This window comes from Oryzias latipes, chromosome 8 (genome assembly GCF_053564925.1).
Source record: "Oryzias latipes strain Hd-rR chromosome 8, Olatipes_Hd-rR_3.1".
Classification (NCBI taxonomy): domain Eukaryota; kingdom Metazoa; phylum Chordata; class Actinopteri; order Beloniformes; family Adrianichthyidae; genus Oryzias; species Oryzias latipes.
The window spans coordinates 26,389,928-26,414,377 of NC_136244.1; the positions used below are offsets into that span (position 1 = coordinate 26,389,928).

General features: G+C 41.3%; 1 protein-coding gene across 1 annotated transcript in view; it reads left to right on the forward strand.

The window, feature by feature from the left end:
* Positions 1 to 203: 203 nt before the first annotated feature.
* Positions 204 to 24,450, forward strand: part of hlfa (HLF transcription factor, PAR bZIP family member a) — a 58,652-nt gene continuing 34,405 nt past the window's right edge. Inside the window, exons 1-2 of the mRNA XM_023957279.2 lie at positions 204 to 350; positions 5,527 to 5,659. Coding sequence (XP_023813047.1) covers positions 5,596 to 5,659 — 64 coding nt within the window. The 5' untranslated portion in view covers positions 204 to 350; positions 5,527 to 5,595. The remainder of the gene's footprint in view (positions 351 to 5,526; positions 5,660 to 24,450) is intronic.

Genomic DNA, 24,450 nt, shown 5'->3' on the forward strand with positions numbered 1-24,450 from the left:
GAGTTTTCATGAATGAATGTAACATATAAAATGATGCATGAAACAGAAAAAGCCCACCCAAAAAACTTTTTATCTATTTTACAAAAAGAGGGAAAACATTAGTTCTGATAATGCTCAATTTTTAAGTACTTTTGTAAAAAGCAACAAATTCTGCTCTCAGCTACCGCCGGTTAATAAAAAAAAAGAGACCGGAAGTATTTTCGGGAAACACAGGAAAACACGACGATATGTTTGGCTTTTCACAATAAAACAACGCGTCTTCGGGTGAACTCGTGATCGCACGAGTCCTGTCGAAATCTGACGGTGGCCGGCGGGAAACGAAAAAGTGCTTCTGTTCTGCTGTCTTTTACGTGAGTTTTTACTCATACTTTTGCTGATGTTTTGTTAAAAACATGGAAAAAATAACGTAAAAATACTATTCGTATTTTAAAAAAACATGAATAGATGCGTATTAGTAAAAAATTGTGAGCTAGCTTAGCTAAGCTAGTTAGCTGACACAGACATACTGACTCAAAAAGCAGATGTAACTGATAATTACTTATCCATATCCAAAGACATGCTTCATTGATTAGTCTAAATTGCCCCTAGGTGTGACTGTGTATGATTTGTGGCAGACTGGTGACCTGTCCAGCATGGCCCCCCCTGCCTTCACCTGGTGGCCGGTATAGGCTCCGGCAGCCCCGTGGCCCCGAAAGGGACAAAACGGGTTATATATATATTTAACATTTGTTATTTGTCATTGTTTTGTGTTTGTGAATGTTTCAAAAATGATTCCTATTATTATACAAAGAGGCTGCTGCTAGCTTGTAACCTAGCATAATTTTTTTAATTAATATTAGTATTATTATTATTGCTGTCTAAAAGTCAAGACTGTGTTCTGCGTTGAATTCTATAGCACTGTTGTTGCTGGGTGATTTTCACTCGACCAAAACTATTTACATGAATTTCAATATGTTGCGTGTCAAGGCGCCTGTGTCAGGAAAGTCTCACATCATGTCCCAGGAATGGGAGGACCAATGATCAGATTTGTAGTATGATTTTTTAGGAATTTCTTTGTTCTCAAATTTCTAATTTTTAGTAATCTTCTAGCATGGAACCTTATTTTTTTTTTTTATACACCCCACAGTTGAATATAAAAGAAAACCCCTCTAATTTATCATGTGCTGTCATGACGACAAGTGCTTTTTTTTATTAAATCGGGTAAAAATTACCCGGCAAACATGATGGTGCGACTTTTTATAACGAAAGTGTTCTAGGTTTAAGGCCTTTGAGTTAGAAGAACTTGTGATGGCTGCCCATCCTAGTCCTCCAGGTCTTCAAACTTCCTGTTTCGTTCGGATTTGACTAAACTCACCTGATCCAGGTAATCAGCAGTAAGAAGTGCAGGGAGAGCTGGGAAACTAGTGGGGTGGTAGATCCTGAGGAGCAGGTTGGACAGCCCTGTTAATTTCCACCAGCACATTAGTGAACTCTATCATTGATGTTGGATGAGGAGCTTTGGCTCAATCTCACTATTCATGGAGACGGTCTTCATGGACCTTCGCTTGTCTTCTGGTGTGCAACAACTTCTCCAACATCTGCTAAAGCTGTCAGAGTTTTGTTTAGTAGCAGGAAGTCTAAAAAGAACCTAAAATAAACCTCCATACAGTCTGGTTTAAACCTTTTTGAAGGCTATTCTTTGTTTTTAACTTTTTAAATGCCTGTTATTTTGATTGACAGCAAGGTCAACACATTAGAAGTTCAAACTTTTTGTTTTGCTCAATTGATGTTTTTGCAGAACTAATATGTTAAGCTTCAGTGGGAAAAAAAAAAGAAAGGTAAACCTGTGTGCAGCTTGTTTCTTGCCTGGGGGGGAGCAGCTGTTTGGTTACATGGTCTGTAAGGTGATCTGGCCTCTTTACAGATTTGAAGCTTTCGTGTGGTTTACCCTCAGAGTTTCGAGTTTCCTTTTATTTCTAGACTGAGAACAAATACTGGGAATCCAAAGTGAGACTCGTCTCTCGTTCCTCAGGCTCATAAATCCTAGTTTCTGTTCTTCTGACGGCCTTCAAATCTCACAGAATGAGAAAATGAGTTTTCCGTTTTTCCACTGTAGATTACGTAACTCTGTGAGGAGATTGTCGGGCCGCTGAAAGCCTGCAGACAGGAACAGGAACAGGAAGGCCGGGGAGCGTCTGTGGAGACACCTGCTGCTCTCCCTGGGGAGGGTGACCAGCCGTGTGAAGCCGCAGAGGCTGCAGCCACAGCTCAAACCCTGGAAGGGGACGCAGGCTGGCTGAAGACGGGCATTGTGGTCGCGTTTGTGTTGCCTCTGCTGCTGGCAGTGTAGGAGGAGTTGCCATAGAAACCAGAGCTTGTTGAGGCTGGCTGCATGGAGTGTTGTTACTCTGGGAGATTTATAATGATGAACAGCGAGACGGCTGCCCACAGCGTTGTCCAGAACTGCACGATCTGTGCTGAGGAGAAATTACTGCCAAACTCGGGGTCAGATTTTTTTTCCTTGACTTAAAAAAAAAATGGGACCAGACCTTTTTCGTGGCCCCTTGGCCAGGACTCATCCTCTGATAAAATCTGGCCAATGCAGGTAGCAGCTGCTGTTTCTGTGACAACCTTTGGAGAATCATGAGACAGCGAAAGTGGACACGGCTATAAAAAAACAAACAAACAAATCCACTTCTCTGCTAATCCTTGTTATACAAAATGTCTCCTCCACGTGTTTTTTTTTCTTTTCTCTTGTGATCCCTCTATTTTAGGAGACCAAATCCAGTTATTTGGTAATTATTGCATTCCCTGAAAAGAAAAGAGGAAAAACAAGAAGTCGTTCAATCTGTCATCATCAGAGTGAAGCTGAGGTGAAAGTACATCAGCTATAAAATCATTTCATTAATAATAGGCTTGCACAATAAATCGCAAATTTATCGTTATGGCGATATCAAGCTGTGCAATATGCATATCGCTAAAGACGGCCAAAACTGCGATAAATGGTAATCTTAAATGTGCTAAAACAATCTTCTGGCAGCTTGAAGTATTTAAATAAATCCCTAATGCATTCGACCAATCGGATGGATGACTTTACGTTGTTGACCAATGGGTGGAGCCCTTTCATGTTAGACGAGGATCATTTGGAGTCTAATTTTTAAACCGTTGCAATTAAATGGGAGTTGTGTTTTTGGTTGTTTTGCTATTTGTTCATGGACCGCAAGTTATATCGTTATCGCAATATTGATCACTAATATCGCAAGTTTTCCTCATGTCATGCAGCCCTAATGAATACATTTAGGGTCAAATTTCAAGGCTAAAACCTACTAAACTAATTCATTTAAAGTATGATCTCTACATTTTCACCCTTCTGATTTTTAGTTTCTAAGGCATCTGATTGGTCAGTTTAACTCAAACTACAGAAAAAAAACAATGAATAAAATGAGGCTTATCAAGAACCTGTTAAAAAAAGGTATCAGATCAGAAGGGTAATTGTGATTATGGTTATTCTAACAGCTGTTTATTTAGAGCATTATAGGATTCTGGCTTCTTGGAGCCACTTCCTGTTTGGAACACCATGGGGGAGGGGTCAGTCAGTCCAGTTCCCATGCACAGTCAATGGTTGTAGCGCTAATGTGGACCAGTGCCTAACCCTAAGGTTGGTGGGGAGAGGCTATGACCCTAAGGTCACAGGAGACCCTGACCTGACAATAATTCATTTAAGCCTGCTGCCAAATTTGGAAGTTAATCAAATTCCACTCAATGTCAATAAAACATGTGATATGATAAATCTAACCTCATGAAGAGGCTGTTTTTAGTAGTTTAGATAAAACGATATATTTAGAAACTCGGTCCTCAAGAAAAACGAAAACTTTTTTCACAATTTTTTCTTTGGAGGAAGCATTTCTTAACTGGAAATGTCAGCTGCAACAGATTCATCTCAGTTAATGAACAATTTGTCTAAAGTATATCTGATAACAGATTTTGAAAATATAAAGTTAATATAAATTCATTCAAATTCGAAATTTAAGGGGAAAAAAGTGACGTTTCTGAAATTCTTTCTAGTTTTGAGGTCCAGATTTTCAAAATAAGAATTCTCGAGGAGAAAGGATTTCTCCCCTGTTGGCTTAATTTATTTATGTGTTTTAGGTTATAAAAAATGCATATATCTACAATCGAAGCGTCTTCTGCTTCGTGATGTGTTGGTCAGAACTTGCAGAAACAGGATCTTCATTCTTGTAATACTGTTACATTAACCCGGAAAGATGCATTTACTGTTACTCCTGACTAAATTAAAACTGTATTTAAATAAAACGTTCCACCTAAGGGTCACTTATGCAGGTCAGTTGTTTCTTCCACTAACAGAGACAAACTGGAAGCATTAGGCCTGGACCGTCTCTGTAATTGCCGTCTTGCTTTTGACCATCAAAGGGAAAAGAGTTTCTTTTCCTTGGAAAGCAGTTGAGGAACCATTAGATGTCGGATGTAACTCCTGCACAAAGAGCTGCTTCTGTCAGGTCACCTGATTGAAGAAAAACACTTTTTTCTGCCGCAAATGTGTGAGAATAATATCGTTTGCTTGTTGATGCAGAGCCAGCTCTGCCTTAAATGTATTTATGACCAGGTGGATTAAAACATTTTTCTACTGTTGCGTCCTTAGGGATTCTATCAGATTGAAATGGAGTTTCCTCGCTCATCTGTGACCCAAAAAAAACAAACAAACTTCGGGGCGAACTGCTGTCCACATGATGGCAGTGCAGAGCAAACCCTGTGAAGCCCTGACAACAAACTTTGCCTTGCAGAGGGGCCACCTGTTCCTCATTCTCCTACAGCGATTCTGCCTGTTTGGAAGAACCATTCAGGCAAAGTAGGGGAGTGGAGACGCCATGTGGGTGATTTTAGAGGAGAAGAAGGATGATCTGAGATCCATGACCCTCAGAGCAGATGTTCCCCTGAGGGGAACCGCTGTTCCACACCTCCAATGAACATCACTACCCTGTCTGGACAACAGAGTGAGGCCTTTCATGCAAAGGCTATTCGACTGGTGTTAAGTTGGTAATGGGATGCAGAACCGCTGGCAGCAGAGTCTCCTTGCGCATTATTGACGCTTCAGGAGGTTTCTGCGGTTCCATGTTGACTACACCTTTGATCTTGAATGGGTATTAACAGTCAAATTTGCTAATCCACTGTAAAAGTAACAGGCACAGTTGAAAAGCCCCCATCTGCATTTCCAACCATCTTAAACCAGCTGTAGGCATCACAACCCCTGGTGTCTCGAGGGTGATTCAGACGTAAACAGCCGACCGTCTGATTGGGCTGCAAGGGAACCTTTTCTGTGTGGCATGATTTAACCAAAACTTTGGTAGTATTGAGCAACTGATTTTTTTTTTTTAAAGAAACTACTAGAAGATGCAACAGGAAACTATGGAAATTTGTCCATCATAAAAGAGAACAGGAACTTCATCTCCATAAGTTCGTAGGAAGAAGTTGTCCAAACAAGTCTGTCTTGTGAGTCGAGGCTATAAATGTTACGATCTCTTCTTGCAGTGTTTGGAGTCTGTGACGTTGGCAGAAGAGGGATGATCTCCCAGCTTGGCTTCTCAGTGAAATGTCCAAATGACCTTCCTACCAATTTGGGTCTCAGAGGAGCCAGTCTTTGGTCGTACACCATGCAGAAAAGGTAAAGAAATAACATTTTTTATTTGCTTTTTGCTCAAAATGCAATTTGTACTTCTGACAATCCATAGTAACCAATGTCAGAGTGTAGGACCGATAATGAATGCGACTTTTTTCATGTCTCTACATCAAAGTTTCTGATCTTCCTCAGAATTCATTAAAAGCACTGTTACCGTGGCAACATGGCATAAAGGTGTTCAGCTCAAAATAATTTTTCATCTGTAGAAATAAGTTCCTCCAACTTCAAGTGGTTTTCATGACAACATTATGCAAAATACGAAGTAATAGATTATCAATATACACCTTTCCTTTATGCGTTCAGTAAATTGAGATAAGGTTTTCTTGCACGGGGACCTTGTAACTCCCTAAATGGATAAATAAATATAGATAATATATCTACCTGTTATGGAATTAAATCAACAGGTCATACAATTATAAATGGGATGCCACAGGGTTCTATCTTAGATCCATTGCTATTCATGATGGATTGGTTTGAAGTTTATTTTTGCTCATGACTCGGTTTAATGTTATTTATACTCGCATCCTATTGTGTATTTTCCTACCAAAGTCTTTATTACGGAAATGGTCTAAATGCTGACTTTCTCTCAAATATTTGATGAACTAACAAATTGTAGTAAATTGGTTTTGGCATCCAAAGTTGGTTATATTGTTTTTCTGTGACAAAACCATAGTTCTGTCAGTTATTTCAGCTGTGCCATCAAAATTTTGTTGTTTACCGTGTAGGAAATATTTTGATGAATCTCATCACAACTTGGGAGAAATTATATTCTGATTTTTTTTTTAACTCTACTGTATGCCATCAAATGACTTCATTCAAATGTTGTTCAGCATATCTACTGTTTTCCTTCTGATTTTTTTCACATGTCCTAATTATTGTCCTAATTATGATACGGCCTATCTTCATAGTGAGAGTTTGAGCTAAACTTTAATTTAAAGGTCGAAGCTCATTGAGTGAGGTGAAATTTTATTTCATAACACTCAACTGAGCTAGATGTCTACTTGGCCTGTTTGCAATAGTCCATGAAACCCAGCACCCGGAAACGCTGATATCTTCCTGTAGCATCAAATATTCACTCTAAGGAGGGAGTTTACTGTGTCAGAGAGTAATCTTTTCTCTGAATAGAGTTTTCACTTCCTCAACTTGTCCAGAGCCAGAGATAAAACATGAACCTGTTGAGTTTATGCAGCAGAAGCTTTAGTCCACAGACAGGCTGCTCTGTTCGATCATTGCATACAATAATAAGTGGGTTTTAAGACTTGATTGAGTAAATGATGAACCTCCGAGATTTAGTCTAGACTGGGAACAGAGTCCTGTTAAACAGCAGATCCATGAAGCCAACTAAGCAGGCAAGAAGCAGCCTCAGTAACCTCAGATGCTGCTTTGTTTCTTTTTCTGAGTTGTAGTTGGGTTGACTGTTGGACAACAGACTCCTTCAATATTCTGACACATAAATGATGGATGATGTTTGAGTACTTTTTTACTTTAACAATTGTAAGTTTGAAATGGCAATTCTATATGTTTATATGTTCAGTTATTACGATGGATAAATCTGGTGTGTGAAACCTTTTAACACTGGATCTGTCACCGGTGATACAGAATAACCAACGCTATTTGAACTACTGTAACTCTTTGATCATTGCTCAATAAGATTCTGACACAGCGCAAGGATCTTTATGCTTAAATGCAATGGTTTACGTTAGTTACGTTAGCAAAGCGTAAAGTTGCTTTTGAGAATCAGCAGGTTTACTCTGATTGGCAAGTGTAAAGTGTTGGAGATCAAAGTTATTTTTCTTTGATTCTCACCAGGGTTTGGTATTTTGGATTGTCCGCTGTTTTTGACTATTATTGAGTGCTAATGCTCATCCGAACTTTGATACAATTTGAGCTTTAAAATGTTAATTTTACAGTCAATATAAGCACACAAAGTTTGAGATATCCTTGAAAAGATGTACACTCACTGGCCACTTTATAAGACACACCTATCCAAATGCTTGTTAAATCAACTTTCTAACTTTCATCAGAACAGGGAATAAAGGTGATTAAAGGGATTTAGAACTTGACATGGTTGTTGGCACCGGACAGACAGGCTGGTTACAGAAAATGGTCTAGAAAAGAGAAAATACTGCAGTTCTGTGGGCAGAAATGCCTTGTTGATGCCAGTGGTCAGAGGAGAATGGTCAGACTGGTTCCAGCTGATAAAAAAAACAACAGGAACTCAAAGACCCTCTGGTTACAACCGACGTCTGCAGAAGACCATCTCTGAACCCACAACACGTCCAACCTTGATGCAGAAGTTCACAAAGACTCACCAAAACTATGTCCAAAACTAGACAATAGAAGATGGGAAAAACATTGTCTGGTCTGATGAGTCTCCATTTCTGCTGCCACATTCGGATGGTAGAGTCAGAATTTGGCATCAACAACATGAAAGCATGGATCTATCCTCCTTGTATCAATGGTTCAGGCTGGTGATGGTGGTGTCATGGTGTAGGGGATGATTTTTTGGAGCACTTTGGGCTCCTTAGTACCAATTGATCATGGTTACATCACCACAGCCAACCCGATTATCGTTGCTGACCATGTCCATCCCTTTCTGACCACAGTGTACCATCTTCTGATGGCTACTTCCAGCAGGATAGGGCTCCATGTTGTATAGCTGGAATCATCTCAGACTGGTTTCTAGAAATGACAATGTGTTCTCTGGACTCAAATGGCCTCCACAGTCACCAGATGTCAACCCAATAGATCACTGTTGGGGTGTGTTGGAATGGCAGATTGGGGGCGCAGTTGCTGCATCACTAGCAACTGCGTGATGCTATCATGTCAATATGAACCAAGCTCTCTGGGGGATGTTTCCAGAACCTTTTGAATTGATGCCACCATGGATTAAGGCAGTTCTGAAGGCAAGAGGAGGGTCCAACCCGGTACTAGGAAGGCGTACCTAATTAAGTACCCTAATTGTATATCTATTTATCTTTAGTATTTTTGTTTTGATTGCTTGAAAAGTGTGAGAGTGAAGTAAAGAAAGAAAATGAAAAAGTGCTGTGGACTTGAGAAGGACAAAAACTGTCCACAACGCAAAACGGATGAACCAAAGTTGGTGACGGTTCTCATTCATCACGTGACAGCGTCTTGAAGTTGAGTCATAGCAACTGGACTTAAACTCGCTAAGATTATAGTAAATGTTGACCAGTGGTGCAAGAAAGAGGTAGAGACACTTTATTCTGTGTTATGACCAGAGTACAAGGGGGACTATCATTTTATTTCATGGCTTTCTCTATCATTGTTGTCTGGTAAGATCACCCCCAGGTGAATGGCGTTTGGAACTGCGTGGTCCGTCCAGGCGTTGTAGTGTACGAGAGTGCTGTGTGACCTCGTTCAAAACTGTCACTCTGGAGGGAAGCGGAGACAGAGAACTAAACCGCTGTTAAAGAAAGTGAGCCCTTGACATTCGACTTTTCTTATTCACTGAGCATTTTCTGCTCTATTTTTTTGTATTGATTTTTTTTTTTTGCCATCTGAAGTCTCCAGAAAATAATTTTCCAAGGCCATATGAGAGGCAAAACCCTGCCGTCTTTCTCACCTCTTAATTGGTCAGAGCCACTCTTTTCCTGCTCTCAGCTCAGTTACCAAGGAAACGAGTCAGCTTTCACACTATGGCAGCGTTTTTTTGTTATTCAGCTCCTGCCAACAAAGCTTTTGTGAGCTTCCTCACGGCCAACATGCAGACAGAACGTGCTTCAGTCTTGCTGTTTTTACTTGTTCAATGAGTTGAAGGTACAGTAGCTTCATGAAAACGGTAATGTTTTTTTTCATTCAAGACTTCCTGTGACTGCACATCCCATACCAAGTTACCATTTTATAATGCACACTTGTTGCATCACATCTCCAAGACTACCACGTCTGTGATGGTGGAGGCTTTCATAACACAGGAGGCTGGGTAAAACACACCTGTACAACTGGAACCAACTATGAGCTCGATCCTTTCATAACCACGCTGGAGATGACCCATCCGGAGTCAGTGATGTAAATATCCCAGTTTTTCGTAAGGCGAACAGGAGGTGGTCACCCACGGAGATCTGCCTTGGATGTGTGTTGAACTTAAAAACGGGTCAGTGAAGTGGGCCTGGATCAGAGTTGGTGTGATAAGGAAGAGAGGCTGGTAGATCTAAATCTGAGGCCCTGAGCAGATTCATCGAGATATGGATTACTAAAACTATGTATAGCTGTGTAGGATGAAGAACAGCAAAGATAGTTTAGACAGCTGAAGGAATGGCTCCTGGGGGCTTCCGTTTGAGCCAATAGTCATGTCTAACCAGGAGGAGGACCTGGTGCAGAAGAAACTGAATCTCCCTGCTGACCTGGAAACAACGCTCAGAAGAGCTGGAGAAGGTGCGGGCCTCCTTTCTTAGCTTGCTGCCCCTGTGACCTAGTTTTTGATGAGCGTATTTAATGAGAGGTTAGAAGAATAACTGGATTGCTCCTTTAATTCCTTATATAGATGCTCTGCTTTCAGGCTCAGATCTACTATGACTTTATGTTGAAGTTTCCTTCAGCTGTTGAAAGTCGTCCTAAGTTCATTTGACATCTTTTCTTGGTCAATTCAATTGAAAAAATGTTTTTTTTATCCTACAGCGATTTCACAGCGTAGGTGCAAGATGAAGAACACATTAAAAAAACATCATAGCAAACCAAAAGGCCAAGTCACTGAAAGGCTTAGTCACATGCACTTCTCTACGGGTCTACCACAGCACAGGGGCTGCAGATTTTTGGGTTGTCCAGGCCTAAGGAGGTTTGTAGAGAGAAGTGGCGAAGGGAAGCACAGGTGTGTCTTCAAGTTGCACACACTTGTGACGTACTGGTGATGCTGTGTTATAGCGCTCTTAAGCCACACTCTAGTCATTAGTAAGGCGGCAATACTGACTCCTAACTTATTGCACGCAAGAGCTACATTCACAGGGGTGTCTGGAGTATGCCCATGTTCTCTGCTTGTCTAATTTCCTCATTTCTAAGTGAACAGTGCTAACGGGCTCTTTGCTCAGAGCGCAGGATTTGGCGAGGTAGAAAAAAATGAAATAATTCGGACGACATGCTTGCATCTCACCTACTTCACCCTTGCTTACCTTTACGTGTTGTATAAGTGTTCACTACGATCTGTCGCCCGTGGCATGCCCATAGAACAGCCTGTATCCACTCATAAAGGCAGTTGTGACTTAGGCTTTAGATTGTTTTAACCGAAAAAGGTACAGTTTATTCTACCAAACTGAAACCATGCTAGTTTTTATCAGGAACTCTAAGCATGACCAGCACATCACATCAATGAGTTTTGGGTTTGAGCCCCTGTGCTGAATAAACATTGGGAGAGGAAGATGATTTCCAAAGGAAGTAACCTCCAGCTAAACAGACTCTGTGAGGGCGGCCATCTGTGATGACTGCTTGGGGTCAGAGGACAGGACAGACACAAACAAAGACAAAAACCAAACATTGTAAAATGCGTCATAAGAAAATTGAGAAAAATAACTAAAATGGCTTTAAAGGTGCAAGAGGAATTGGTAAGGAAAGACACCCAAAGGCTCAGAGACAATCCAACTGAGATCCAGCTGACCTTCTTTCTGATAGTAGGGTTTCTTTGTCTGCCAGCAAAACTCTGTTTTTATGGTGCATCTCTCTGCTGTGGTTTGTTCTGCGTTGAAGTCCAGCTCTGCCTCACTCTGTATGTTTACATTCTCCAGCCTCAATCATGAAACGGTGAGCCAACATCCAGGACGCAGTTGGGTCATCAAAGTCAGCGTTTCCATGAATGCTTTTGGTTTTCTGGATCCACGCAAGCTTCCATTTTACAGCAACATGCCAAAGAGCTGAAGGTGACTTATACAATCAGCCACCAGCTGACATGTGACCCATGTCCCCGAGAATCCTCTGATGACAAAACTAACCAGGGTTAATCAATGCTCTCCCCTCAGTGTTGTAATGATCCAGTCAGGCTGATTAAAGAGCACAGAGTGTGAAACACAAAGACCTGGATAACAAGAGTCTCAAATCGCAGAGGATGTTAACACACTTGTCTACGTTAGACGATACAGGAAAATACAAGAGGTTTCATGACCCTCGGTGGTGGATCGACATGCTTCAGAGATGCTCCATTATCCTTGATAAGCTTCTGTCGGACCAGAACTTAAACTTGTTGTCTGAGACCTTTTAATAGAAGGGTTCCCAGTGTGAACCATCTCAAGTTGATTCCTAAACTTCTTGAGGATGTGGCGCACATACTTTAGGAACATCCTGTGGACACATCTGACATAGCCTCTGTGGATGAACCAACTAAGGAGGTCAAATAAGATTACAGTTTAGTTTAAAGTAAACCAGAAACGAGGTCCTTAAAGGACCTTAATGATGCTAAAAATGCTAAATTAATTTAAAAAATGGTTTTATTACCAAATCACAAGCTAAAAATAACTGCAAAAATGCCAAGTTAGCTAAAAGTAACTATAAAATAATCAAAAGGCTATAAGAGATTTTTCTACACAGGCTGAATTAAATCTGGAATGTATGGAGAGGAAATCTGTATTAGGTGAGTACAAAATAAATGAACTCCTAATAAGAACTTTTTATTGAACAATTTAAGCATTTGGTGATTGAAAAGGAAAAATAAGAAGTTTTAATGATTTTGATTTTTACAGCTAACTTATTAAATAACACACTTAAGTTTAGGCGGTTTTGTTTTTTTTCCTCATCAGTTGCCTCTAAAAAAAAAGATGTTTGGTTGAGATAAAGCTGAATTTGAAACCCATAATGCATCATATTTCCCAGCCACGCAGCATTTGAGGATACATTTGTATTTTCCAAACAGCGCTGCTGGATACAGAGTGCTGATGAGGTGACCTACATTTTTTGCTGTGTTGGTTCCTGTGTTGTTTAGTGGCCACTTGGTTTTGTGAAGACCTCTGCTCAAGCTACAGTCACGTATTCACCTTTTTCGGGGCTGCAGACTTTTGGGTTATCCGGGCCTGTGGTGGAAACGAGTGGCCGGTTCAAGACGCAACACCGGTAACTCTGGTGTTGACGCTCATTGAATTGCCGTTACTCTTTTACCATTTATGCAATTAATGTGATTTCAATGGATTTGTTAAGTAGTAAAGTGCTACAGTGCCCGGGTACAATGTTGTATATCAGCATAAAGATGCTTTTCGCAGCTTCAGGATGTGTTGGAATTAAAGCAGCTGCGTAGGCGGTTAAAGATTTACTGCCAGGGACAACTTCGATGTTAAAGGATGGAGAAGAGTTCAGGTGTCTTGCAGTTCCCTTGAGGCTTGCTGAAAAGTAACATGGGATTGTCATGGGTGTAATACGTGTATTATGTTTACTATACAGTTACCGTTATGAAGCCCATTGAGACGACTGTTGTTGTAACACGTGGCTTCTAAGGAGTACTGTGTAATCAGAAAATATCCGTGTTTTGAATAAGGTATTTGGAGCTTTTTGAAGCCTCAACAAGTGACCTGAACTTGACATAACCAGACAACTCGTTCACACCGACAAAAACTTTTCACTATTCCCTTGTGTTTTAGAAGCAACCACCATAAAAGCTAAATGATGCGTAGGATGAAACCTGGCCTGTGAGTCTAGAAGCAGGTCTTTTGTTGAGCAATGTGTTTGGTAGCAGGTGACAAAAGAAAGTTTAACTACATTGAACTTTGACCCTTCCAACGCAAACTTGACCTGCAGAAGAGGTCATGACCAACTCTGTTATCTGTCAGATAAAACACACACACACCCACTTTTTCCAGGAGCTAGCGGGTGATCGGCTAAACGCTTTCCTTTTCTATGCACAATATGCACATCCATCTTTGCAAAAGTTCGGACCTTGTTTGTTTTCGCCGCGATGAAATACAGACATGCTGCCGAAGCCGGCTATAGGATGATGTCATCAAATGAGCGGCACCCACAAGGAGAGAAAGGCGGGGCCTCAAAGATCAAGTTGTCTTACTTCTGGATAGGAATTAGCTCAAAAAAGAACAAATATTTAATAAAACAATTGTTCTTTAGTGTGCCAAAGGTGATATGTTATCATGTCTATGGATATTGTTTACTCTGAAAGGCTTAAGAAAAGCAGGATATAGGCTCTTTAAACCATTATGTTGAATTTAAATTGATCAAAAAATGACTTTAAATCCTGAGCTATGCTTGGTATTTTCGATTTGGGGCCAAAAATTCCAAATTAAATGTTAAACTATCTGACTCAGTACCGGTAGTTTAAATTGATAATCACAGCTATGATTTTAGTTTGACATTTTAACAGAAATTAAATCGAAATGTTGTATTTAATTGAGTAAACGACCTATTATGCTACCTGAGCAAAAAGTGAACAAAAGTGGAATATGTTAAAAGTTTATTTAAAGTTTATTTATTTTTTGCTAAATTAAATTTCTATTTGACAGAAAAATAAATTGAACAAAAGGCCCAAAAATAAAATTACATCATTCTGTTTGTGTGTGTGTGTATGTGGGTGTGTGTGTGCGTACGTGCGCGTGTTCATTCTGTTAACATTCTACCAAAACAGAAGTGCAGCTTAGCAACAAGTGTGTTTGCAGCCTGAACCTGCAGACAAACTGCATCCAAACAAAAGGTGGAAAGCAGCAGAAGTGCGTGTGCGGGTGGAACGGCGTCTTCGCCACCGATTGATGGTGTGACACTTGTGTGAGGCCCCGTTCCTGTGAACTGCATTCCTCCTGCAGGGAGGCCTCCAGGACGGGGCTCCCTGCAGTATTCCTGCGCCTGCCTGTTTTAATCACATTTGCGGAGAGCTGCAAGTCACGGACCCAGAACCTGCGGTGGGGCGGATCGGACCAGAGCTCACGCGGCAGACCATGCTTGCTGCACATGACTTGGTCACGGACGGCACGCCTCTTTCTTCTCCGCCAACCAGAGGTCTAAGGTGGCCATCGAGGCAGGGTCTGCCCCTTCTCCTCCCACAGTTCGCCTCCATGCCAGATTCCACTCCAGGTCTTCAGTTTAGCATGTTCCCGACTTTGAAAGTAGGTCAGTGTTTGCTTTGTATTATTCAGCAACTGGAATGATTGTAAGTGAGGGTTCTTGACTGTGATCCGGGTGACATGCAAGCAGCCTGAGGTGTGCGGGGCAGACGCAACCCACCCCGACCAGTCGGTTTATTACTATCGGAAACCAAAACCAACCCCAGTGACCTGTGTGTGTGTGTGTGTGTGTGAGCATACACAGCTGCTGCCACAGAGAAAGTGCATGTGTCTGGATGAACACCAAGCTGCAGCTGATGCTGTTGGAGTGCAGAGGTCATGATATGCTTCGACACTAGGGAATGTTAGAGGCAGCAGCAGCTGCTGTGGCGCTCTCAGAGGCTTGATCCAAGGTGGCAGCTCATTGATCTGCAGGTACATTCAGTGTTTCTGTACCTGAAGTTAATCTTTCCTGAGTCTACAGGAGCTTTGGCCCGGCCTGGGTTATAACCTGGAATGCAGGCCTCTTATATAACCCAGCGGACTTTGGATGATCTGTGATTGATGCTCTTTGAACCGTAGTTCTGGTGTTGAAGCCTTTGCTGTGTCTGTATAACAGCCAAATCATTATCTGACATCTTACAGTCTCATAATTAGGAGTAGAAGAAAATAGCATCAGTTTAATGACCCAGTCCAATGAAAATTGGGTTTTTGTGGCATATTTCTGATAATGAATGACGAATAGAAAGAACACTAAGCTCAAAATTGCGTTTCTGAGTATTTCTTCATTCAAATAATGTGAATCGGGTAAGAAAATGGAATTAGAAAAAGATCGTATTTGTGACGTAGTAAATATGCTGGGTAGACCACAAGCTGAGCCACATACACATCTAACACAATGTGTTAAATAAAGCATCAGTTCAGAGAGAAAGTTCTCCTCTTACCGCTTGGTTTTGTCCAGACGATGAAGCTAAAGTTTGTTTTAAAGAAGCCAGCGCAGTAATACAGAACATTTCAGCTATGTGACCGAACTTCTTTTTGACGTGCAATATCACTGTGGATTATCACTTTTTAATCTAGACCCAGCTGCCAAACAGAAACAAGTATTCACTAGGGCCATGATATAAACATAGTGACCGTGACATAAATGCAGAAACGGTGTAGTCTTGATTTCTAAATGATCAAAGTTTAGATCATTTTTACACACTGAATGCACTTTTTAAAAAAATGTTTTGATGGGAAATGCCCAAAACTAACTCACTGACCATTTTATCTACAAAAAATACAAAGATCAGGATAAAAGCATTTGCTTTAACTAAATGGAAAGACATCCAAAGAGTGATAATAGATAGAACTGTTTATGAATTCATCTGAATTGGCTTTCATAAAGCAAACTTGAGCTAACATCGGCAAAAATCGCAGGTAATTTTTAAGAAAATAAAGTTTTTTTCCCAGATTCCTAGATGATTTTTTTCAGCCTTAACTTGTTCCCTAATGCTTTATCCATTTAAAACAGACTGAAAACATGACTTAAGTCAAAGTATAGATCATCAGAATCCTCTTTGTCTTTCGGCAGCTCCCTATAGGGGGCGCTACAGCAAATCATCCTCCTCCCTCATTTCCTCATTCTCTACATCCATGAACATCCTCTTTGGTCTTCCTCTCTTTCCTGGTATCTCCAACCTCAGGATCCTTTCACCAACATCATCACTATTCCTCCTCTCAACGTGTCCAAACCATCTCCATGTGCTTCCCTGAATTTACCTCCAATACATCTACCATGAGCTTTTCCTCTGATGTCCCCATTCCTGATCCTCTCCATCCTGGTCACTTCCAAAGAGAACCTCAGCATCTTCCGCTCTACCTCCTGTGTCTGCATTATCTGCTGTTGATTACCTGGATCAGGTGTGTTTAGCCAATAAGGAGCTTCAGTGGCAGGAAGGTTGGAAAATGTGGGGCACCGGCCCTCGAGGCCTGGATTTGGGCACCCCTGCTCTAAACAAACAACAACTGCTCTTCTACAGTCTTCTACACCTTCAATGGCTTTTAAATTTCTGCTTTGTGTAACGGTTCAACCAAAAACTTTCACTGTACATTTAGGGTTGAAAATTTTCCATTACCCGACAGAAGTGACTATGAACTCCAACAAAGTTGGTTTACAGCAGATGTTGTCTCAGTGCAGTTTACAAAAAGAGTAATTATTCCTACCAAAACACAAAGAAATCAGTAAAACTCCACACAGTCCAGATTGATGGATTCACGAAATTCTTTCCTTACCCCTATGGCTTCTCCTTACCTCTACATTTACCCCTCAAAGCGGAGAGATGTGGAAAAAAATGTCTTCACATTCAAACGACACTACCCTTCGATGACGTCATGAACAGTTGCCGGTGTGATGTGTTAGCACGTAGCTGCCAGCGCTCGGAAAATACATAAGTTATTTTTAGAATATTAAAAAGTAATAATTTAGATTTAATTGTAAAGGTCTGTACTTCAGAGTTACGGCTCCCCCTTAAAAAAAAAAGTTTAGACACCACTACAGCTCCAAATGCTCCTACAGTTGGAGGGGTAGGGGGAAGCTTGAGGGGTAACAGTATAATTTGGCCTGTCATTCATTTTTTCTGTACCGCTTTGTCCCTTTCGGGGTCACCGGAGCCTATCCCGGCTACTTGGGCGTAGGCAGGGGATGCCCTGGACAGGTCGCCAGTCTGTCGCAGGGTAGAACATCCACAATCACACACCCATGCACTCTCACACTCACACCTATGGACAATTTAGAGTTGCCAATTAACCTATGAAGCATGTTTTTGGACAGTGGGAGGAAGCCGGAGATCCCGGAGAAAACCCACGCAGACACGGGGAGAACATGCAAACTCCACACAGAAAGGTCCCCCGTTGATGTATTTTTCATGTACCCCAGCCGGGACTTGAACCAGGGGCCTTCTTGCTGTGAGGCAAGAGCGCTAACCACTGCGCCACCGTGCAGCCCAATTTGGCCTGTCCTTATTTTCAATTCTTTGTACTTGTTATCTTTGGTATTCATGTTCTTTACCGTCTTTGGTTCGCTTTTTCTTTTAGTTTTGTTCGATGATCCATTTATACCTTGGGTCAGCACTTTCACTTTCACTCAAAGTTTGCATTTTCTTGGGTAACCACCAGGTGGCCTGTGACACAAGTCATGACTCATTTACTGTAAAATAAATCCAATATTTGAACTAGAGAAATCCGCGGAAGGTGAATTGTATTAACTTAATCCTTGTTTATTTTATATTGTTCAAAAATTCAGGTTCATGTAGTATTTTTCTCAAGATGAAGGACATTCAATAAATAACAACATTTTAAGATTCAACTCTGTTTTGACTGAAATGGGCGGGCCGAAGTCTCCCTGCCCTGCTCCATCCTGATGCATCCACTTGCAGATAAAGGAATCCATTAACAACCTGGTTTTCCTAAGCTGGCATCTCAGATTCAAGATTGATTTTAAAGTTCTAGGAAAGAGCGGCTGGATGGCTCAATTGGTTGTGTGGAATTGAGCCAGGGTTCAATTCCCAGGGGGGTGCAATGTGCGTCATCCAGCGTGGGTCCTTTGGCAAGACCTTTCGTGCTACTGGCTAACTATGTAGCCACAAGGGGAACCAAGTCTGGGTGACCGTGTGCCGGTTCCCAGCCCGGATAAAATCCAGGGTTGTGTCAGGAAGGGTATCCGGCCAAAAAGCCACATGTGAATCAGTGAAAGCTGATACGCCTAACGGTGAACAAGAGAGAACAACTAAGGTGGACTAAAATGCCCTTCTCTTTCAAAATATCACTACCGTCTCTCCTTCTCATTGTTGGTGGCACAGGGGTGCAGTGGTTGGCACTCTCATTTCACAGTGAGTGAGCCCTGGTTCAAATCCCGGTTGGATCCCTTCTTTGTGGAGTTTGCATTTTCTTCTCCCTACGTATGTTGGTTTTCTCCAGATTCCTTCGACAGTTTAAAAACATGCTTCATAGCTTAACCCGTTAACATACCCCACAAGAACCTTTTCTCTTCAATGATACGTGATTTTCACTGGTGTCCATGGATTCCTTGAAATCCTCTCCACCTTTATCCACCTTTGTCATGGTAGGGAGATCACGTCAATGGTCATCTTGACCCCATAGGATAGCACAAGGGTTATTTGAATTGTCTTGTGGTGTAAATGTGAGTGTGTGTGTGTCTCTGTGACCCTGCAGCCCCGCCTTCATCCAGCAGTGGATGGATAGGCTCCAGCAACCCAATGAACCCAAACAGAAATAGATGTAAAGGATGGATGGATTTAAAGTGTTTGTGTTGCAGCCTTAATGCCTCTCTCCAAAAACATTGTTGCCAGCAGTTGCCATGAATTTATACTAATCTGAAAATAGAAGACAGGTTTCTAGAAAAAGGAGCCGCAACCTCTTCTACTTTATTACTCACAGCTGGTTTTTATGACTGACATGAGGCTAAACTAACTTCACCAACAGGTTTATTGTGTGTGTGACATTGGCTTGGCAGTGAAAGATAATGTTGCATAATAATCTGTCAGCTGTGTTTTTTAGATCTTTATTACTCAGGTCCTAATAATGTTAGTCATTTCTTTTTAAAGCTGAGATTCTCACTCTGTGGTGGAGAAATTACTGTAAAGTTCATTCAGGGAAATGAAGCACAAGTTCCTGCTTTCGGCTTTTTTTTCCTGGAACCCAGTTTTATTCTGCAAGTCTGCTTGCTGTATTTGTTGAACCTCACATTATTTTTGCCTGAGGATGCTGAAAAATTCACCACAAAATCAGGCAAACAAGTTAGAACTTGACGGGTGCCTGCATGCAAGGCAGTGCACTGGTTTATGTGTCTATCGCAGGTTGGGTTTTAGCACAAATTAAAGCTAAAGCGAAGTCATGCCTCAGATCATCAAAGCATTTATGTTGTAAAATACATTAAAGCAAATCATCAAACACTTTATACCACTATTACCCAATAATGTGTGGTTGTGCCAGAAAAAAAAAGAATGGAGGCAAAATTTGCAGAAAACCTGGAAAATGAAGGAATACATTTAAATCTCACTTGATTCTCAGACTCAATGTGAAAGGTTTGTGTGGTTAGATCTGTAGCAAGTTATAGTGAAGACCTTTAAAACCTTTTTTACTCAACAAAACAAAAAAATAGATATTTTATTCTTAAAAATGAGCCTCAATTCATTAGAATAAGTCCCACGACCAGTGACTGAACGAGAGGCTGCAGTCAGATGTTCATCATTTTCTGAACATCAAACTGATGCCTGAGCCAAAACCATCAGGAAATCTGAGGTTTTTAGAATATTCCAGCATCAGTAGGAAAGCATTTACCTTTTCAGATGTTTGGCACTAAAGACGATTACAACTCCAGATGATTCAGTGCTTTTCAACTATATTTATTGATTTGATAATTTCAGTTTCTGCTTTGTGGGATCATTTAAAGTTCTATCTATCTCTATACATTCCTAGCGAAATTTAATTGGAAGGAAGTTAAAAGCAAACAGCGGATTCTAAAGGGAACATTGTGTGTTGAAGTATAAAACCTTTCCCCCACTGTACATATAGTGATTATTATTATTGCTGTACTTTTTTTGTTTTTTTGTAGAAGAAAGCCAGACCCCCATAGTGAGCCCATGCATGCACAGAAAGAACAAACAAACTGCTCCACACAGCAAGCACCTGGCCTGAATTTAAAAAGGACTTTTTTGCTGTGAGGCTACCACCATGCAGCCCCAAAAACCAAACCAGTTCAGGGAAAATCAAAAGTTGTTCAGATTTCAAACATACAACGCTACTTGTTGCTGCTCAGAAGCGTAACGTCTTCAAAACCCAAACCTTCCTCCTCCCAGATATAAAAATATGCAGTTCTTCTGGATTGTCCCAATGTGATGTGACAAGAGTGGTCTGGTTTACATAGGAGGCAGATGACTTTTAAGTCCAGGTTTTTATTTGCTGATCTCACACCTTGGCTGCACAGCTCACCACAGGCTCTGCCCTTTACACTGAGCTCCTTCCCTTTTATGGGCTCCAGTTAATTGGTTGGCCACGCCCAGGAAGGAAGCCACTTTAAAACAAACAATAAAGAAAATATACAACCAAAGATAGAAATGTTTTGCAAATCATACAGTTCAAGTCCTGCAAATAAAGACAAACATAAATAAACAACTCAAATCATTACAACAAAAGGTATGCACAGAAATCAAAATTCTTTCCACTTCCTGTGCCCAACTATTAAACAGGAAGCAAAGGCCTTGGCCACCATTTTGTTCCTTGTGCACCAGGAAGAGAAGGTGAGAAACATGACAAAAATCAAACCATGAAGTGTCGAAAGGTGATGAGCTATGACAGACAGGTGACAAGTAGATACAACTATTTTGTCACATGGATGAACACTTAAGCATCTACAGACAATGTTATAATAAGCAGCTCTAGCAAGGGTTCTGTGTCTGTTCTCCGATGCGAGGAACCAAATAATATTTTCCAAAAGAAATTTAAGTTTAGATTTTCGCAACTAAATATACAAAAGTGGGCCCTGAAAAAAGGATGTCAGAAACAAAATCAACCCACACATATGACCAAATTTGACCAACTGAACAGACTAAACTTCCAGAAACAAACAGGCAAACCAAACACTGAATAGAACACACAATAGAATTGATAAACATGGGAAAACTCAAACATTTTACAAAGACTACAGGCAGAACTAAACACAGGGTCTGCTCTGTCAGAGTAACAAATGAAAAACAGCGTTGGAAATAAGCGGTTATCCTGTTGTCCGAGGCAACCAAATTTCACGGAGGACAACCAAAAATGAACCTGATGGTTGTCCGTGTGACAACCTGGTCTTTCATTCAACATTTTGGTATTTTTCGACTATTTTTTCAAAGTTTTTGGGAAACCGATGTCCGACTTTTTAAGATAAAACCGAGTGTACACGAACGATGTCACGTGACTTCCGAAAGAACCGAGTACGCCCGAAGACATCGCAAATGACAACATTGCACCTGCATGTCTTGTTTAAAAGATCAGGGATATTGGTCTTTACTGCTACTGCAGCGCACAATGTAAACATGGTATCATTTACACGTGTTTATTTGAAATAGATGTTATATCAGATTATAACTTTTCATCACATATAAATATTACTTTATATTTGGAATGCTGTACTAGTCCCAGTCCATAAAAGTCTTCTAAATTTTAAAAATACTCATTAGGTTACAGTGTAAGTTAATGTACCGTAAATTCCGGACTACAAAGCGCACCCGATTACAAGCCGCACCCACCCATATTCACGTGTTTGACTGCTTTTATACATACACAAGCCGCGTCAGAGTACAAGCCGCGCATGTGTTAGCCGGTATTGTCATCCTGACAGATCACGCCCAGCATCCCAGAGTGAGTGCAATTCATTAGGACATTGTGCGTGGTGCCAGTTTTGCCTCTGGGTCACGTATTTGAGTTTATCGACATCTGTCAAACAGCATGGATCTATATTCTGTTCACAAGTCCCTCAGTTATGGTGTTTTTATTTCATTTTTTTTTTACTTATTGACAATCTAGGTATCTAACATAAAATTACAAACATTAACCATATAATCAACATTACATCCCTCAGTTATAATGAGGAAATTTACATCCGCGATTCCACATTTCCCATGAGTCTTAGGGGCTAAAGGTGGGGCCAACGCCCGGCTCGCCATTCTGTTGTACGTGTTTAAGAATTAGCAAGTAGCAGCAGTGCATGGAGGGGTGAACGGGAAAAGCTCTCCTTCCGCTTGTGTCGCAGCAGCGTTATGGGAGTAACAGGACTGGTTAGAAAACACAACGGTAAAATAAAGCAGCGGCGACTGAAAAGCGCCTGCCTCAGCGCGATACGCGCGCCTCAGTGCGGCGCGTGCGTCAGAATTCAGAAGCCTCTGCACTCCGCTCCCGCCCCGCGCGCTCCTTGTCTCCCCTTCCTATCTACTCCGACACCTCTGGCCAGGGCAGCTTCAAGGAGGAGCACTTCGTCCCCGTTGCGCCGGTGGATGGAGCAAATCGTTTCTGTGCAAAGCAATCGGACTTAATACTGTACGTTTTGTGTATGAGGGGCGGGTGCGTTGTTACGTGTGGGAGCCATCAGACTGCCATCGGCCCCGCAGCTCAATCAGCAGGAGAAGATGTCTCCAGCTCACACGGAGGCTGTGAGTTTTTCAAAGCAAAATTCCGCTTTTACGGTTTCCTTAGAAACCGTAAATGGAGTGTAAATTCACTCCATGCGCTGTTCTCTCCGTCACGCAGCAAACCGGCTTTTCCAAACCCGTTGGTGCCGGTGGACTTTTTTACGCTGCTTTTAACGATTGCTTTTAACTTGAAAGCTTCATCATAATGTAGCGGCGATCACGTGCACGTTGGGTCTAATGGCCCCAAAGGATTCTGGGATGCGGCCGGGCATGCGTGTTTCGTTTTGTTGAACCATGACTGAAATGTCTAAGACCTGAAGTCAAGTCCATGCTGTTTGGCTGCTAAGAGGTGTGTTGAATAAAAATGCCTCGTGCTTGGTGTTAGATAGAGAATTCAAACTATTCACTGAGTTCGAAAGTACGTACATGGCGGCCGCCAATTAAATCCATAAATTAGCCGCGTCACTGAATAAGCCGCAAGGCTGTAAGCGCAGGAAAAAAGTAGCGGCTTGTAGTCCGGAAATTACGGTAATCAATTTTTTGATATATTATAGGGTAAGATAAAGTATTTTAATTTGACCGTAACAGTATTTGATTTACATGGTAATACTTTGTGTAACCAGATGCTTCAATATTTAGTAAAATGTTTGTTTTTAATATTTAAAGAGTTTTTTAAATGTCCATCATAAGAGGCAGTTGATATTAGATGTATAGAAGAAATAAAGATGTAAGTACTGACATCTGAGTAGGTTTCGTTGCTGGTGAATATTGGTATCGAAGGACAACCAAAAATTGGAGAGGACAACCAAGTATTACTTGCCAGGACAACTATTTTTACCCCTTATTTCTAATGCTGAAAAATCACAGTAACATAAATTCAAGGACACTAAATGGAAACAAAACATATTTTTGACTTTAAATATTTTAAACCATTTCTATTTCTTAGGCATTTGAAAGCTGGACGATGGCGTCTTCCAATTGGCTGGCTCATGTTTATGGTGCTGCTTCTTAAGGCCCGTACACACCGGGACGAATATTCGCCAGGCGTTATTCGCCAGCGTTTTTCGCCACGTTTTTTGTGTTCACACCCAGGCGATTTTCGCTGACGATGAGTGGAGTGAACATGCAATTTCATTCCCTGACATTAGATGGCGCTTAATGTAAAACAGAAATACTCCTGTACACAAGGTGGCGCTGCGCAACTTTACGCTTCTTAAAGTCGCTTTTCACTCAGAAGAAGAGAGCAAGTATTTACGCGCTTGTCAGAATCAAACAAAGAAAACATGAATATTTCAAACACCAGTAGCTCCAACTGGTGCTTGGTTCGGGGATATTTTAGAATGTCCGTCATTATTGCTTCGCGGCAGTGTAGACGCTACTCGGCGTCTATCTTCTTCGCTGGTATGTGTGCTCAGCAAGGCAGTTTTGTGTTTGAGCGCCCCCAAGTTGTGTTTTGCTGTAACTTCAGAAGCTCCAGACACGTGAGCAAAAGCGCCATTCTCATTGGTCGAGTAGATTTCGACGCGACGCGTCGAAAAAAAAAAACGAACCCGAGGCGTTTTTTTTTTTTGACGCTTTAACGCCTGGCGTTTTTTCGCGTCGGTGTGCACACTCTCGTTGGTGCCCT